Raw genomic sequence first — 14,733 nt, forward strand, 5'->3', positions numbered from 1 at the left:
GATCTGGGGGGATCTTGATAAAACAACTTGAGGGAAACACATTTTGCGACCTTTGAAAAGAACTGCTTCATGTTAGGATGTAAAGCAGGCTACTAGTATATACTTGCAGCCAAAATATGCAGATAAATCAGAATACACTACACTATAAATAATGTATGACAAAACATCATGACAACAAATGTTTGGTATTTTATATTATCAGGTTTTAACTATTACGTTATCCAAAGTTTAACTTTATATTTTAGTCTCATTTTAGTTTTACTGATGTATGTTAAGATGACTAAAAAGTTCATTTGATTCTAACAAAAAAATAAGGCTTTTTTTACAGTGTACAATTTAATCCCACCTCTACTTGTGCATATCAAACAAGCGTACCAAACTTTCATCTCCTTGCATTAAACTTCCGTCCTCATATAAGTTTTCATGAAACAGAGACAGGCTGAAAGATCATTTCATTATAGCGCATCATATGCAGAGAGCTTCCCTTGTTTTTTTTACATTCTGAACTCGGCGGTGATCTTCAAGGAGATGCTTAATATGTAACGGAAAGAGAAAAGTATGTTTATGTATGGCTGAGACAAAGAAGGATTTGTGCGCAGGTAATTAGAGCGTAATGGAAACCGGTGTGTGGGCCCTGCGTATGAATATTCATGCAACGCGGATAACGTGTAGGAGGATCAACCTTGACCACTGTCTAATCAGCACGCGCAGAGACTCGCCGTGATTTAGTGGCGGACTCGATCATCCACAGCATCTCTTAATACCTCCACTCGTGGGTGTACATAATCAATGTCCCTCATTAAGGTCACAGCCTTTGACCTCAGACGATGAGCTGAGGCTCTTAAGGCTAGAAGAGCTGTGACAAAGAGAAACTATTTAAAGAGTGAGTCATTGGTAAAATGTCAGAGCGTTACATTTAGATGAGGCTTAATGTTTCCGTGTGGTCATATTGATAAGTAGCTATAAGTTTGGTAAAAGGATGGTTGACTTTAAACACACACACACACACACACACACACACACACACACACACACACAAACACAAACACACACAAGCGTGCATGCACACACACACACACACACACACACACACACACACACACACACACACACACACACACACACACACACACACACACACACACACACACCACACACACACACACACACACACACACAACGTTATGCAGTTTTTGTTTCAAGAGGAACTGCACATTTTTTGTTATTAAAATTCAGAGATTTCAGGCAATATCATATACCCGGCACAATGTGGCGCAAGGCGTGACGCAATTTGAGAAACCATAATAGTCTGTTCTTTAGACCAGAACAAACCCGGTCTAAAGTCCGGCGCAGAGCGTGTTAGTTGTGCGCCTCGCACACTGCTTAGATATAGAGCAAGATATAGAGCAATACGCAAATATCTTTACATATGAAAAAAATATTAAGGATATATAGATAGGATATAATAAGGATATATATATAGGATATAAATATAAATGATTAAAATATTACAAAACATATTAATTTCTAGCCTACATGAATTTAAAAACCACTGCCTTGAATCCTTCATCTCGGGAGGCTTTTTCAGTTCATTCAATTTGCGTTTGTATAATGTTATTATTATTATTAGCAGTACTATTTATTATATCCATATTTATATTTGTTTTATTAAAAACAAGCTTAGATTTGCCAACCTGTCAGGTTTTAGACCATATGGGGCACAGCAGGTGTATTTGGAAATAACTCAGTATTTTGACCACACTTCATTATTATTGTTTATTTATTCGTTTGCTGGAAATTAGAACTGAATTTAGAAATAGTTTTGAAACAAATCTTTGCGCTTAACAAAGAAAATTAATTATTTATAGGCTAACTGCGTAAAGGTTTCCCTATCATGAGAGCAAAAGCAAAAGTGAACTTACTTTACGTTGTGTAAATAGCAAATGTGCTTATAGCGCGACGCAGCAGGCTCTTAAAGGGAATGGGAGATGAGACTCTGATTGGTTTATTCTCAAAACACACCTATAACTCAATAAGAAAATAAACTCAACCCTTTTAGACCATGCGCCATGGCGCAAAGTGGATTTTCCCGTCCTTATATTAGCACATATAGATTCTGACACTCCCTGAATGCGTTTGCACCCTGCTCTTTCCGTTTTGCGCATGGACCGTTAAAATAGAGCCCAAGATCAAAATTAGGCACATTAGGCTATGAAATGTCTGGTGAGGAAATGTTTTGGTTTATTAATTTATCTTCTTTTCAGCTTAGTCCCTATATTAATCAGGGGTCGCCACAGCGGAATGAACCGGCAAATTGTTAAGCATGTTTAAAGCAGCGGACGCCCTTCTAGCCGCAACCCAACATTGCGAAACACCCATACACACTCTCACATCCATACACTATGGACAATTTAGCATACCCAATTCACCATAGCACTTGTGTGGGGGGATTGGAGCACCTGGAGGAAACCCATGCGAACACAGGGAGAACATGCAAACTCCACACAGAAATGCCAATGCCGGAGCTCGAACCAGCGATCTTCTTACTGTGAGGCATATTAGTTTTAAAAGTTATAAAACGATTTTACATCAAACTATTTGCCAAATTAACAAATATTTATGTTTATAGATTTCTATTAACAATATATAATATATATATACATGCCCAACTTCAATGTGTACAATGGTCAGCATAAATGAGTACACCCTATTTTAAAAATGATTATTTTTATGCCTTTCTTAGTGAATTTGGGTAATATATATTGATGCATTTGAACAACACAGATTTATTTAACAGATATTTTTTTATTAAAATTAAATTTGAGTCACAGAACATCTTTAGAATTTGAAAAAAATGAAAAATTTATAATTTATAAATTTATGCAAAATATTGCAAAAAAAATACAAACTACAACATTTCAACAAAATTGTATATATTTTTGTTTCTCTTGATTTTTGCTATTTTTCAATATTTTATTTATTATTTTTTCCTAATATATAAATTTAGGCTAATAATTTTTTAATTATTATTGCAAGTGATTTTGTTAGATTAGCTCAAGATTTTGATTCAGTTCTGACTAAGCTAATGCGCAAATATAATATTGTAAAGCATCATATAGAAAATCTTAATTTAAATGAGAGATTTGTGAGATGTGTACTCGTATATGCTGAGCAGTATACATACACACAGAAAGAAATTGGATCCAAAAAGTTTTAGCGAGAAAGTTGTCCAAGTTTGAATGAGGGTGGGATGTAAACAACGAGTTCACAGTTTCTCAAAAGCACAACATATGCATTCTGGAACTTTTTTTAAGTAACACTATATTTATATATAATCACAAAAGTGTTTCTGTCATCATTACACCAAGAAAAAAAAATGCACACGTGGGAGAAAGAAACCATGAGACATATTGAGATGTAGGGAGTTATAGATAGATGGATAGACCAAAAAAAGTGTGTGTGAGCCTCCATGGTAGAGCTCATTAAGCAGATCTGTGTCTCATTAACAGGGAGCTGTCTCGTTATGTGCGATGCAGGCGGTCGTCTCTTTTTTTCCCCTTCTGAAAGTGGAGCCGGTTCGTAGTGTCAGCTCCAGCCCACAGACTCTGCAGGTAACACCACTATTAAGGGCCGAGAGGGCACACGTATTTGAGCTGACAGCTTTTCAGAGCCGCTGTTTCCATACATATTAGATGTGCTTAATTATGTGGAGGTGGGAGCGAGGAAGATCACGGCTCGGAAAAAGTCAAGACATGGATGAAACGCAGTGACCAGCTGCATTTTTAAAAGACTGCTAGCATTATACTGTTTGATAAAAGGACACGTTTAGGGCTAATGTTAGAAATGCACATTACTCGACAGCTACCAAAGCAGAAAACTCTGATAATCTGATATGAGGACGGGCCCAATACTGTTTATAACAGCAACAAGTCCAGCTTTAAAATTATATGTGGGCTTTAGAGATGGGTCGGTATAAGATTCTGCTGGTATGATAAGCTTGTAATAAATTATCACAGTATCACGGTCTCGTGATTACTGCTCTAAAATGTCTGGGTATATAGGTTGGGCTCCTTCCTTTGAAAATTGTATTTCAGTAGTTCTGAAGTTCAATTTTGAATGACTATGGCAAAAAAGATAATATTCTTGAAACAAAGAGTTCTTGAAACAAAGAGTTTCATGAGAGAATTTTCAAAACTTTGGAAGCCCTTTTTCGAATGTCTGAGACTGACCAAGATAACAGAGTAGTGTGGAAGATTTCATGAAGCATAGCAATGTGTACAAAACACAAATATTCCAAATTGGATATGTATAGGTATTCATATATATATATATATATATATATATATATATATATAATATATATATATATATATATATATATATATATATATATATATATATATATATATTCAGCAATAAATTCCATTGTGTTATTAATGGGATTCTGTACGTTTTTACTGTGATAAGTTCATATATTTTTAGCTTTGGTTAATAAACTTTAAAGCAATGTTTTGTTCTAATTTTTAAATATTAGGAAATAAATACTGTTTGCTATTTTTACCTTCGGCCCACATCCCTTAATCAAGTTTGGTTTTTGGTCGATCATAATAAAAAGTTTGGCCACCCCTGATTTAAAGCTATACGTAATTTAATTTCATTGTTTTAGTTCTAAAATAATATATGTCTTGTAATATCATTTTTCTTAGTAAAATTTTTTTGTTTTATTTAGGTTTCAATGCATTATTTAGTTTTAATAAATGTAGGACACAGTTAAATTGTGTAAAGCACGTACAGTAAAACACTTCCATTTAAACTGGGGATACAGAGAGTATGGAATTTATTGCCAATTGAATTTATTCATCAGCTTATTTATTAGCTTCTCTGGCTATTTCATGGCAAAACAAGATCAAATATACAACATTTTATAAATATCACTTTTCTAAAACAATTTTATATGTATATATACATGCATACATGCATACATACATACATACATACATACATACATACATATATATAGATACAAATAACAAGAAAAGCAATAAATAATAAATATAAGGTTTAATTTTGACAAAAATTTTACCATTTTTGAATATAAAAATATATATATATAGACTCTATTGTGAAGCCCAGCAGAGTCTGTACTTCCTTCGTCAGCTGAGGAAGTTTAACCCGCCACAGGATCTGCTCGTACAGTTCTACTCAGCTGTCATCCAAACCATCCTCTGCAACCAATTCTTCAATCACCGTCTGGTTCGGCTCAGCTGCCAAAACCGACCTCCGTAGACTACAGCGAATAATCCGGTCTGCTGAACGTATCACTGGCACGACCCTAAACTACACTTCAAGAACAGTACTCTTCAGAATGAGTAAAAGGGCTCGCAAAATCACTCTGGACGCCTCTCACCCAGCATACTACCTGTTCGAACTGTTACCGTCTGGTCGGCGCTTCAGAGTACCAAGCACAAAAACAGCCAGACACAGGAAAAGTATCTTTCCTCAGGCCATCTACCTTATGAACAGTTAAATATCCCCAACTGTGAAATAAATATGTGCAATACTTCTCATACGCACTTGTACAAAGCACCTTATATCAATATGCAATGCAATACTTTCTACATTCGCATCTGTACACAGCAACTTATAACCTGTATATTTATAACAAATCTGTACATACAATTCAACATCCAGATTTCTTGACTTACTGCATCTCTGTTTAATGTTTATCATCTTTTTTTCATATTTATTTTGTGTGTTCACTTGTCATTTTATGTACACTGGAAGCTTCCGTAGCCAAAACAAATTCCTTGTGTGTGTGTGAAGTACACCTGGCAATAAAACTGATTCTGAACTTTTTCTATTTAAACTAGATTATTTTTTTTTTTTCTCCAAACGAACAGTTATTTTAAAAATCAGGATTTTAGCAAAGCTCCAGATGTCACAGAAAGCACTTTCCAAATCTCAACACGTCCAAAACGTCACTGAATTGTGAATTCCTAATGGGCGTGTGACTTATAATTGCTCAAAAGCGCATCTAAACTTCCGATTGAAAGATCTATGAACAAAGTCTTACTTTTAATGAGAAGCAAAGCGCTCGCAAATGCGATCGGCTCGACACTTCTGGGAGGACCTGCTGTTCAAGGTACCTTGGAGGCTGAACTGGCTTAAGTGGACTTCCTAATTACAGCATTGATTCATTAACTCTATTACAAGTTAGAATTAATCGTTTCATTAGCACTCAGGCACAAGCTATGAATCATAATATGGAAGGAACAGGGCCCACTCACTAACATCAAGAGGATTGAACTTTTAGGGAAAAAGAAAACATTGGCCAATTGTGTAATCTAATATAGAAAAATCCATAAGAAGGTATTTTCAAATAAATCTAAATCATATTTGTGTGCAATCATACATGAAGACAGTTAGCAAGTGTGCATGTATGATTGATGTGCTGTATTTAAAAAAATAACAATAAAAACTAAATAAAGAAAATAGGCATTTTAAAAGAAATTTTATTTAAAAAATGTAAATACTAATATTAATTCCTCACCCTTATGTTAATCCAAACACATTATATTTTATTTTTGAAACAAAAATAAAAGCTTTTTTTCAATAAAACTGGGATTTTTTTTTTTTTTTTTTTTTTGCAACATACATTTTTTTTTTTTTTACTTTGGAAATTTTTACATGGAAATTTCTCAAACAGTTTTATTTTTAATAATTAGAAATATCAAAATGTTTTATATTTTTACAATAAAATTATTATATTAGTCATGTGCTTTTATAATTGATTTAGTTAGCTTTAGTTTTACATTTTCACTTACTGCAGGTTAATAATTTATCCAATATTGATACTTTCTTTTAGCTGTATTCACTGATATTTTAGTATCAAGTAATTAAGGAAGTTTTTAATTTTTAATTTAAATATTTTATTTTTTAATTTATTAATTTTTATTTTTTGCATTTAGATTTTAATTCATTTTCATATTTGTTTTTTTTCTTATAATATACTGCTCAAAAAATAAAGTTAACACTTAAACAACACAATGTAACTCCAACTCCACTGTTCCCTTTATATTTTCTTTTGAACAGTACATACACAAAAAAATCCTCTGCGTAAAGTCCCTCTTTAAATAACAGCAAGCAGCTTGGTAAAAAGTAAAGCTGTTGCTTAATGATCCACTGCTGAGATTTTGAGAGATTCAATATATTATATTTCAGCTGATTTCATCTAAAGCGCTGGACTCTTCTCCCCATATACTACCAGTAATATGCACGCAAATCCGTCAGACTGGAAACGCAAGCTCGTGCGACAAGTTTCGCAGTACACTGCGTTGCAAAGTTTAAGCTTGGTAAACTCTGACCAGCGAAATTGCATCCCTTGACTGTGTGAGTACAATTGAGGATCTAAACATGACCTCGTTGGACAGAATTTTAAAATATGGACCAATCGCTCGCTCTTTTTAAACATCTAATCATCTTGTTTAAACCTGCCGACAGAATACGACTGAATTTTGCATGCTTAAACTCTAGTGTGACTGCAGCTTTAGGCTGTGACTGAAGTCAGTTGTAGTTTTATGTTTCTCCTCTGTGTTTCTGCTTATTAACAGCAGGTGTTCATCATCAGTGCTCAATCATCACCCAACTAATCCTTTCATTGTCTCACTAACAAATAATCATCATACCCTGTGAAAATCTCTATCTTTACTTACATTTCAAAAGACCTTTGGGATAAACCACAGGTTAGGAGAAGACTTCAAAAACATTTCATATGCTGGAAACATTTTTGACAATGTGATTTGATTCCAGGTTGAATGACAGGTAAAGTAATTATTTTCAAGGGGGTATGATGAATAATTATAAAATAAGATTTCTTTTACTGAACTGGGATGTTACTAACTTGATAAAGATAAAGCTAAGCTAAACATTCCCCTGTTTAATTCAAATATACCCATTTATAACCATTTATTTTGTTGTATGGTTCTGTGCAACAATATAGAATATTACGGTACTATTTGCAGGTTATAACAGTCCAAAGCACTTTACTCAAGGAAAATTGCTGTCGCTCAGTTCCACCCACGCAGAAGTTTGAATTCCATAGAATTACCTACAATGACTTGATGCGTGATATTACATACTTGTATTAAGTGTACAAACACATTCAGAGTGTGTACAAGATGCAATTTACTCAAAGAGTATCATTAACGCTCATGAATGACAAGCACTGAAGGGCAAAATACTTCAAGAAGTACTACTTATGTTACAGAATAACCCAACTCACCGGTTGGAGGTGGTGGTGCTGTTGGAGAAACCACAGGTTGATCTACAGTCAAAGGAGGCTGCAGGGCAGTTTGGGCAGAGGAAGGGGGTTCAGGAGGAGGGGAAGGGGCGGTTAGTTCCACAGGTAGATCAGAAGCAGGTTTAGTGATGGGACAGGTAGGAATAGACTCTAAAGGGGCGGCAGGTGTGAAAAGCTCAAAAGCAGGGGGAGCGGTGACAGAATCAGCAATGGGAGGAGAAGGAGTGAGTGTGGAAGAAGGAGGTGAAGCAATTATATCCACAGGTGGAGATGCTGTAAGAAGCTCAGATGCTGCAGCAGGTGGAGCAATGGACTCACCTGCAGGGGTTGATAAAACACCCACTGATTCAAGAGGTGGAGGAGGAGGAGGAGGTGCAGGAGTGGTCACTTGCTCAGGGAGTTTTACCCGCTCTGGCAAGGAAGGGGGTGGATGGAGAGTGACAGGGTCAGGTGGAGGAGGAGATATTGGCACCAGTGCTGGCAGAGGATCAACCACAGGGGGAGAAGCAGGAGGGGGCCTGCTGGGAACCCGGGGGCTCGGTGGGCCTGAGGGTTCCCTCATGCGGTCGATGACCTTCTCGGAGAGCTGAAAATGAAAAAGGATAATTAATTAACTTATTTATTTTGCGTTTTGGGATAGTACATCAGGTTTAGTTTCATGGTATATATATATATATATATATATATATATATATATATATATATATATATATATATATATATATATATAAATAATGAAGAGTGAGATATATTTAACACTATTAATTTAGTCAAACATTTCTATATATTTTCAAGTTTAGTCATTTTATTTTTCCACTTTAAATTTGCAAACATTATTTACGTAGTTACACAATTATTGTTTGCATTTCATATTTTGTTTCAATTTCTCTGGATAAATAGAGATGAAAGGAATATTTGGAAATTATTAGGTCTTCTTTTTTTACATGAATTTAATGTGACTAATTCAAATATTCTACAACAACTACTACAACTACTAATCCAAACAATAAAAAATAAAATAAATTACATGTATAATAACAACAAGTATTATTATTATACTATTATTATACTATTATTAAAAAAACTAAATAATGATAATTATAAGAAGAATTAGAATTAAAAGAATTAGAATTAAAGAAGAATTAGAACTAGAAGAAGAAAAAAAGAAAAACTACCTATAACAGTATATGTCATCACTGTCCTACCCAAAACATCTGCATTAAATAAACTAAAATGTCACAAAGTTATGACTAGGGATGCTCCGATCAATCTTGCGGAGATTGGTATCGGCCAATAATCACATTTTATGACTCGATCGGTACTCGCCAATCTGGCCGATCTCATGAACCGGTCGCAGGTGTTTATTTACGAGTTTACTAAACGTACTAGTTGGAGAGCAAAACTCGAATGGCCTTGATGTATTTAGGCTATATTACATATGTAAGAACTGAAAGTTCTGTGCTTTTGACAATATTGCAAGTTCACTAAAACCTGACTGCACATTTTATAGAATTAAAAATTCCAAACATTCCTGTTTTGTTTATTTTTATCTTTGCTTAAATTTATTTGTCAATGCTTGTTTTTGGTATAATATATTGTATGCAGATGTACTCCCCTACAAAATCATCCCAATCAAATTGAAATTAATGAATTGTTTCCAGATTTATTCATTTCATTAGTTGAATTTATACTCATTATCGCAATATTTATTTCAGAAATAAATTATAATAATACAGACTAAATAATACTAATAAAAAATAATTGTTTCATTTCAAGCCAGTTTAAAGCATTTAGAGAAAAGAAATTATAGAGGGCGTCACGGTGGCACAGCGGGTAGCACGATCACCTCACAGCAAGAAGGCCGCTGGTTCGAGCCAAAATCATTCCGCATAAATCCGCAGATTTTGAACAAATTTTGTGCAAAAATAGCAAAAATGTGCACAGATTCCATCTGGTCCTAGTTATAGGGACATGTTTAAGGCAGCATCTTTTATTTATTCTCTTAGGTAACGCGAGATCTCCACTTAAGTATCATACTTAGAGGTAAAATGTGCATTATGCATTATAAAGCTTGACGCATCAGAATCGGCACTCTATATCAGTCGATCACCATGACAAGAAATCGGTGCTTGGTATCGGCTGCAAAAATCTTGACTGGAGCATCCCTAGTATAAGCTATCATTATAATTATACATAATTATAATTAATTATGTATAAGCTAATTATCAATCATTTCAAAGTGTATGTATAATTGCACTTTCTTTAGGCTTGGTTTAAAATGCAATTCTGAGTTGTTTATGAAACAAAATGTCCTTGCTTACATCTCACGTTGCCTAATAAAGGTTAAAGATGCTGGTATTCCCCAAAAAGTCGTTTAATAAAATCTAATAATAGCACTAATATGACATAAATAGTTGTATGAAGGGTGACCTAGACAGTATATGATAGTTATGGGGTGAGGTAGGGTTTGGGGTCACAGTGCTGTTATTGTTGACATTGTGATGCTTGAACTGCAACAGGTTTCTACAAAATATTTTCTCTCAGGTCAAGAATTGCTTACAAAATAAACTGTATGGCAGCTTTACTTGGTTAGCTGAAGTAAGAAGTGTTCAATCAGGGTCAGAATGTTTATCCAGTTAGATAAGTTAAGACTATTAGAGGCCTTCATTGCGATCACAGTAGGTGAATTAAAGGCGTGCGTCAGTTTGATGTGCGTTTGACAGGTGGAGGAGAACAGACGTGTGTGTCACTCACCCTGATGCCCTTCACTATCGTTATGTTGTCATTCTCATCCGACTCAAAAGACACACGGCGCGTGCTGTTGTTAGCTCCCATTCCCGCACAAGCAAGCCCGCTGGTGTTTGGCCAGCTACTTCATGTAAATGTGTTCAGTATGAACTCCAGAAAGTTGACAGCTCTCTGGTTATGTTACGCGCGAACGCCAGGGCCAGAAACAAACAGAGCTTCCGCCTTTAGCCCCTCCCACCTCGCACAGGGAAAGAAAGACGATTCTCATTGGTTCTGGGCATGTGCTTGGTTTTTCCATTCGACAACATTTTAGATAAACCTTTTGGATTTCAAATAGGTTTAGGATTTATTTATTTACGCAAAGGGAATGCAATTATGGAGTACGAAACCTGCAAAACTATAAATAAATAAATAAATATGCAAAAAAATAAAGAAATAAATTAGAAAATAAATTAATAAATTCCTGCATAAATAAAACAATAAACAAAAAAAAACATGCAAATATATAAATAAATTCATAAATTACTGCATAAATAAAATAATAAATATTCAAATATATAAATAAATGAGTTAATAAACCCCTAAATTTCTGCATAAGTAAAATAATAAATATGTAAATATATAAATAAATCAGTAGTTAAATTCCTAAATTCCTGCATAAATAAAACAATAAATAAATACATATGCAAATATATAAATAAATGAGTAAATTCCTGTATAAAAATGAATAAATTAATAAATAAATATTCAAATATATAAATAAATGAGTAAATCCCTACATAAACAAAATAATAAATACATAATGAGTAAATAAAACCATAAATTCCTGCACAAATATATAATAAATAAAGAAATAGGCAAATATATAAATAAATGAGTAAATAAATCCATATATTCCTGCATAAATATAATAATAAATAAATAAAAATGCAAATAAATGAATTAATGTATATAAAAATCCAAAAATTCCAGAATAAATAAATAAATATATAAATAATTAGTAGTGCGGGCAGGTAAACAATTTATTAAATTACACGAATGTTATGGGAATAAGAAAATGCTAAACTTAAAGTGTATATAAAAGCAAATATGATATGATATGATATAATATGATATGATATGATATGATATGATATGATATGATATGATATGATGTGATGTGATGTGATGTGATGTGATGTAATATAATATAATATAATATAATATAATATAATATAATATAATATAATATAATATAATATAATATAATATAATATAATATAATATAATATAATATAATATAATATAATATAATATAATGCTTTTTTTTCAAATGATTTGAGGTTGTTCAAAACATTTTAAAAATCCATTTTTGCAACAAACTTAATATCTATTTTAACTGTTAATGCATCCTGTCTAACAGTAACTTGAAGAAATATGCACCTGAGTTCTATGTGTCAAATGGGAGCCGTGGGCATTTAGAGACATGGGTCTTCTGTCCTTTAGTGGGTGGCTGTCTTTGTCTACATGCCCTCAGATGTCATCACGACAACCTTTTATCCTGCACGAGGTGATGAGAAATAACCTCAGTCTCGTGTCATCAGCAAAGGACAGTAGATTGGTCAGAAATGATGGGCCTCAGAGGAAGCCGATAAGAACTTCTGGACCTGACTAGGCTCAGAGGAGCTAAAAGAAAAATAACCTCAGAGTCTCCATGATTGTTTCCTTTTTTGAAGGGGCACAAAATTGGCCACTATGTTATCTCTGCTGTCCACGGACACATCAGTCAAAGAGGAGACTGCCAGATCGACCCTTTCCCTCACAATCAATGGCCTTCCCTCCTCGGTTTGTTACAGCAGAGATCGTCAGGAGATAGAGGATTGCAGGTCCAGAGCAATATATCCTTGAAACAGAAAGCAGTTAACAACTTTCACCTTCAGCTCCATCTTTCTCTCTCAGTTACTGTATGTCTGATGATTTATTAAGATTTTTTTTTCACACTGTTTTGTATAAGATCATTTAAGATGATCGAAGTGGTTAATATGCTTCACAAAGCTAAGCTATATCAAGGTACCCTAGTCAAAATATGTAAATATATTTTAGTATTGTCTTAAGTATAAAATATAAATGTATTATGTTGTTTTTATTAGCAAAATTTTGACTGAAAAAAGTAAAACCTGACAATAAATGTGACCATTAATTATTGAAACAGATTTAATACAGCAGAAAATATTAAAATCTACATTACAAAAGATCATTACATGTAACTGAATATAGAAAACGTTTTAGAATTAAATTGTAATCAACATATAATCTTATAGCAGGAATTTTTATATAGATTATAACATTACATTCATCAGAGAACAATTTTGCAGCCACCAATTTTCTTATTATTATTTATTTAGCAAAAAGGACTACATTTCCCAGGGATCCCTTTGCGTTCAGCTGATTGTGATGATGGAGGATTCCCATTGGCTGACGTCCGTCACGAGGTGTTTGGGTGTAGTAGCGGAAAGATGGCAGCTGACACAGGCAGATACAGGAGCGCAGTTTCCAAAAGCAAAGACCCCTCCGGTTTACTTATATCTGTAATAAGGTGAGCGCGGTATTTGTACATAGTCTTTTCTGGTCAACTGACATTTGCCTGCATTGCATGTCAGCGCTCATTTTTTTTGCAAGAAAATTGTCACGAATGGAGATGCACTTAGCATGTTTGCTACGATACATCCTGTTAGTCTTTCATATTATGTACACATAGACGTGTAAATTATGTACATAACTGCATTTAAAAAAAGCTTTTCTGTGAAATATCAGCATTAAACTTTACATAGTATCCTTCTGAATGGAAAGCCAGAGGTGTTCTGACTAGCCTGGTAGACTTTCAAAACAAATAGAGGCTGTTTCAAAACCTACTTAACTATTTACCAAAACAGCACTGTTTGAACATCATATAGGCACTGTCAGCAATTGTTACAATAACATGCAAGTTTAACAACACAAACTTGTCTTATTTATGTTGGATAAAACAGCAAATACAAATTTATATGGGATGATGTTAATTGAACAATAAGAAATGCACATGGATTATTTTTTTTTCTAATCTGTGCAGTTATTTTTAATTTAATTTGATATTAATCATTTATAAAACAATGTAATTTGTATTATTTGTATTTTTTGAGGTCATTGAGAAGGTAAAGAGTAAGCTATTATGATGATGATATGACAGGAAGTTAATGTGAATGTAGAAGAATTGGAGATTGAGGTAAAGTTTGTTTTAGGTTCACACATTCAGAAATGTATTTTTTGTTAATGATGTTTTATGTATGATATTTTTGTTTGAAAATAAATAAATAAATCAAATCAAATTCGTTCAGGGACTACTTGTGACAGGTTATCTGTATTGTTTACTATGGTACTTTGGATATTTGACTAAAATCACATGTAAATATGACTTTTATTCGCTATTTAATTGTCTGTAAACAATGTTGTTCTTTGATAGTCATTGGCGGATGATATGATTCCCCTATTCAGAATTTGCAAAGAATACTTTTCTGAAATTATATTATTAAGGAGAAAGTAAGAATAGTTTATATGAATGTTAACCAGTGCTGGGTTGCAGCTGGAAGGGCATTCGCTGTGTAAAACATGTTGGATAAGTTGGCGGTTCATTGCACTTTGGTGACTCCTGATGAATTTAGGGACTAAGT

General features: G+C 33.6%; 2 protein-coding genes across 8 annotated transcripts in view; one reads left to right on the plus strand and one right to left on the minus strand.

The window, feature by feature from the left end:
• The window catches only part of chchd3a (coiled-coil-helix-coiled-coil-helix domain containing 3a), a 113,561-nt gene extending 102,269 nt beyond the window's left edge, over positions 1 to 11,292 (minus strand). For 3 of the 6 annotated variants that reach the window (XM_087246444.1, XM_087246442.1, XM_087246441.1), the window contains exons 1-2: positions 11,054 to 11,254; positions 8,282 to 8,885 (exon numbers count right to left, since the gene is read on the minus strand). In XM_087246444.1, coding sequence (XP_087102570.1) covers positions 8,282 to 8,885; positions 11,054 to 11,134 — 685 coding nt within the window. In that variant the 5' untranslated portion in view covers positions 11,135 to 11,254. Of the gene's footprint in view, positions 1 to 8,281; positions 8,886 to 11,053 lie in introns of all 6 variants that reach the window. The other 3 variants (NM_001309796.1, NM_214804.2, XM_087246445.1) reach the window with 2 other exon arrangements.
• A 2,236-nt stretch (positions 11,293 to 13,528) lies between these two features.
• The window catches only part of exoc4 (exocyst complex component 4), a 207,420-nt gene continuing 206,215 nt past the window's right edge, over positions 13,529 to 14,733 (plus strand). Inside the window, exon 1 of one of the 2 annotated variants that reach the window (XR_015482068.1) lies at positions 13,529 to 13,622. Coding sequence is in view for 1 of the 2 variants with exons in the window: in NM_001030134.2 (NP_001025305.1) it covers positions 13,543 to 13,622 (80 nt within the window). In the remaining variant the exon portion in view is untranslated. The remainder of the gene's footprint in view (positions 13,623 to 14,733) is intronic. The other variant, NM_001030134.2, reaches the window with a different exon arrangement.

The sequence above is a fragment of the Danio rerio genome, chromosome 4 (assembly GCF_052040795.2).
Source record: "Danio rerio strain M-AB ecotype USA chromosome 4, GRCz13ab, whole genome shotgun sequence".
NCBI classification, from domain to species: Eukaryota; Metazoa; Chordata; class Actinopteri; order Cypriniformes; family Danionidae; genus Danio; species Danio rerio.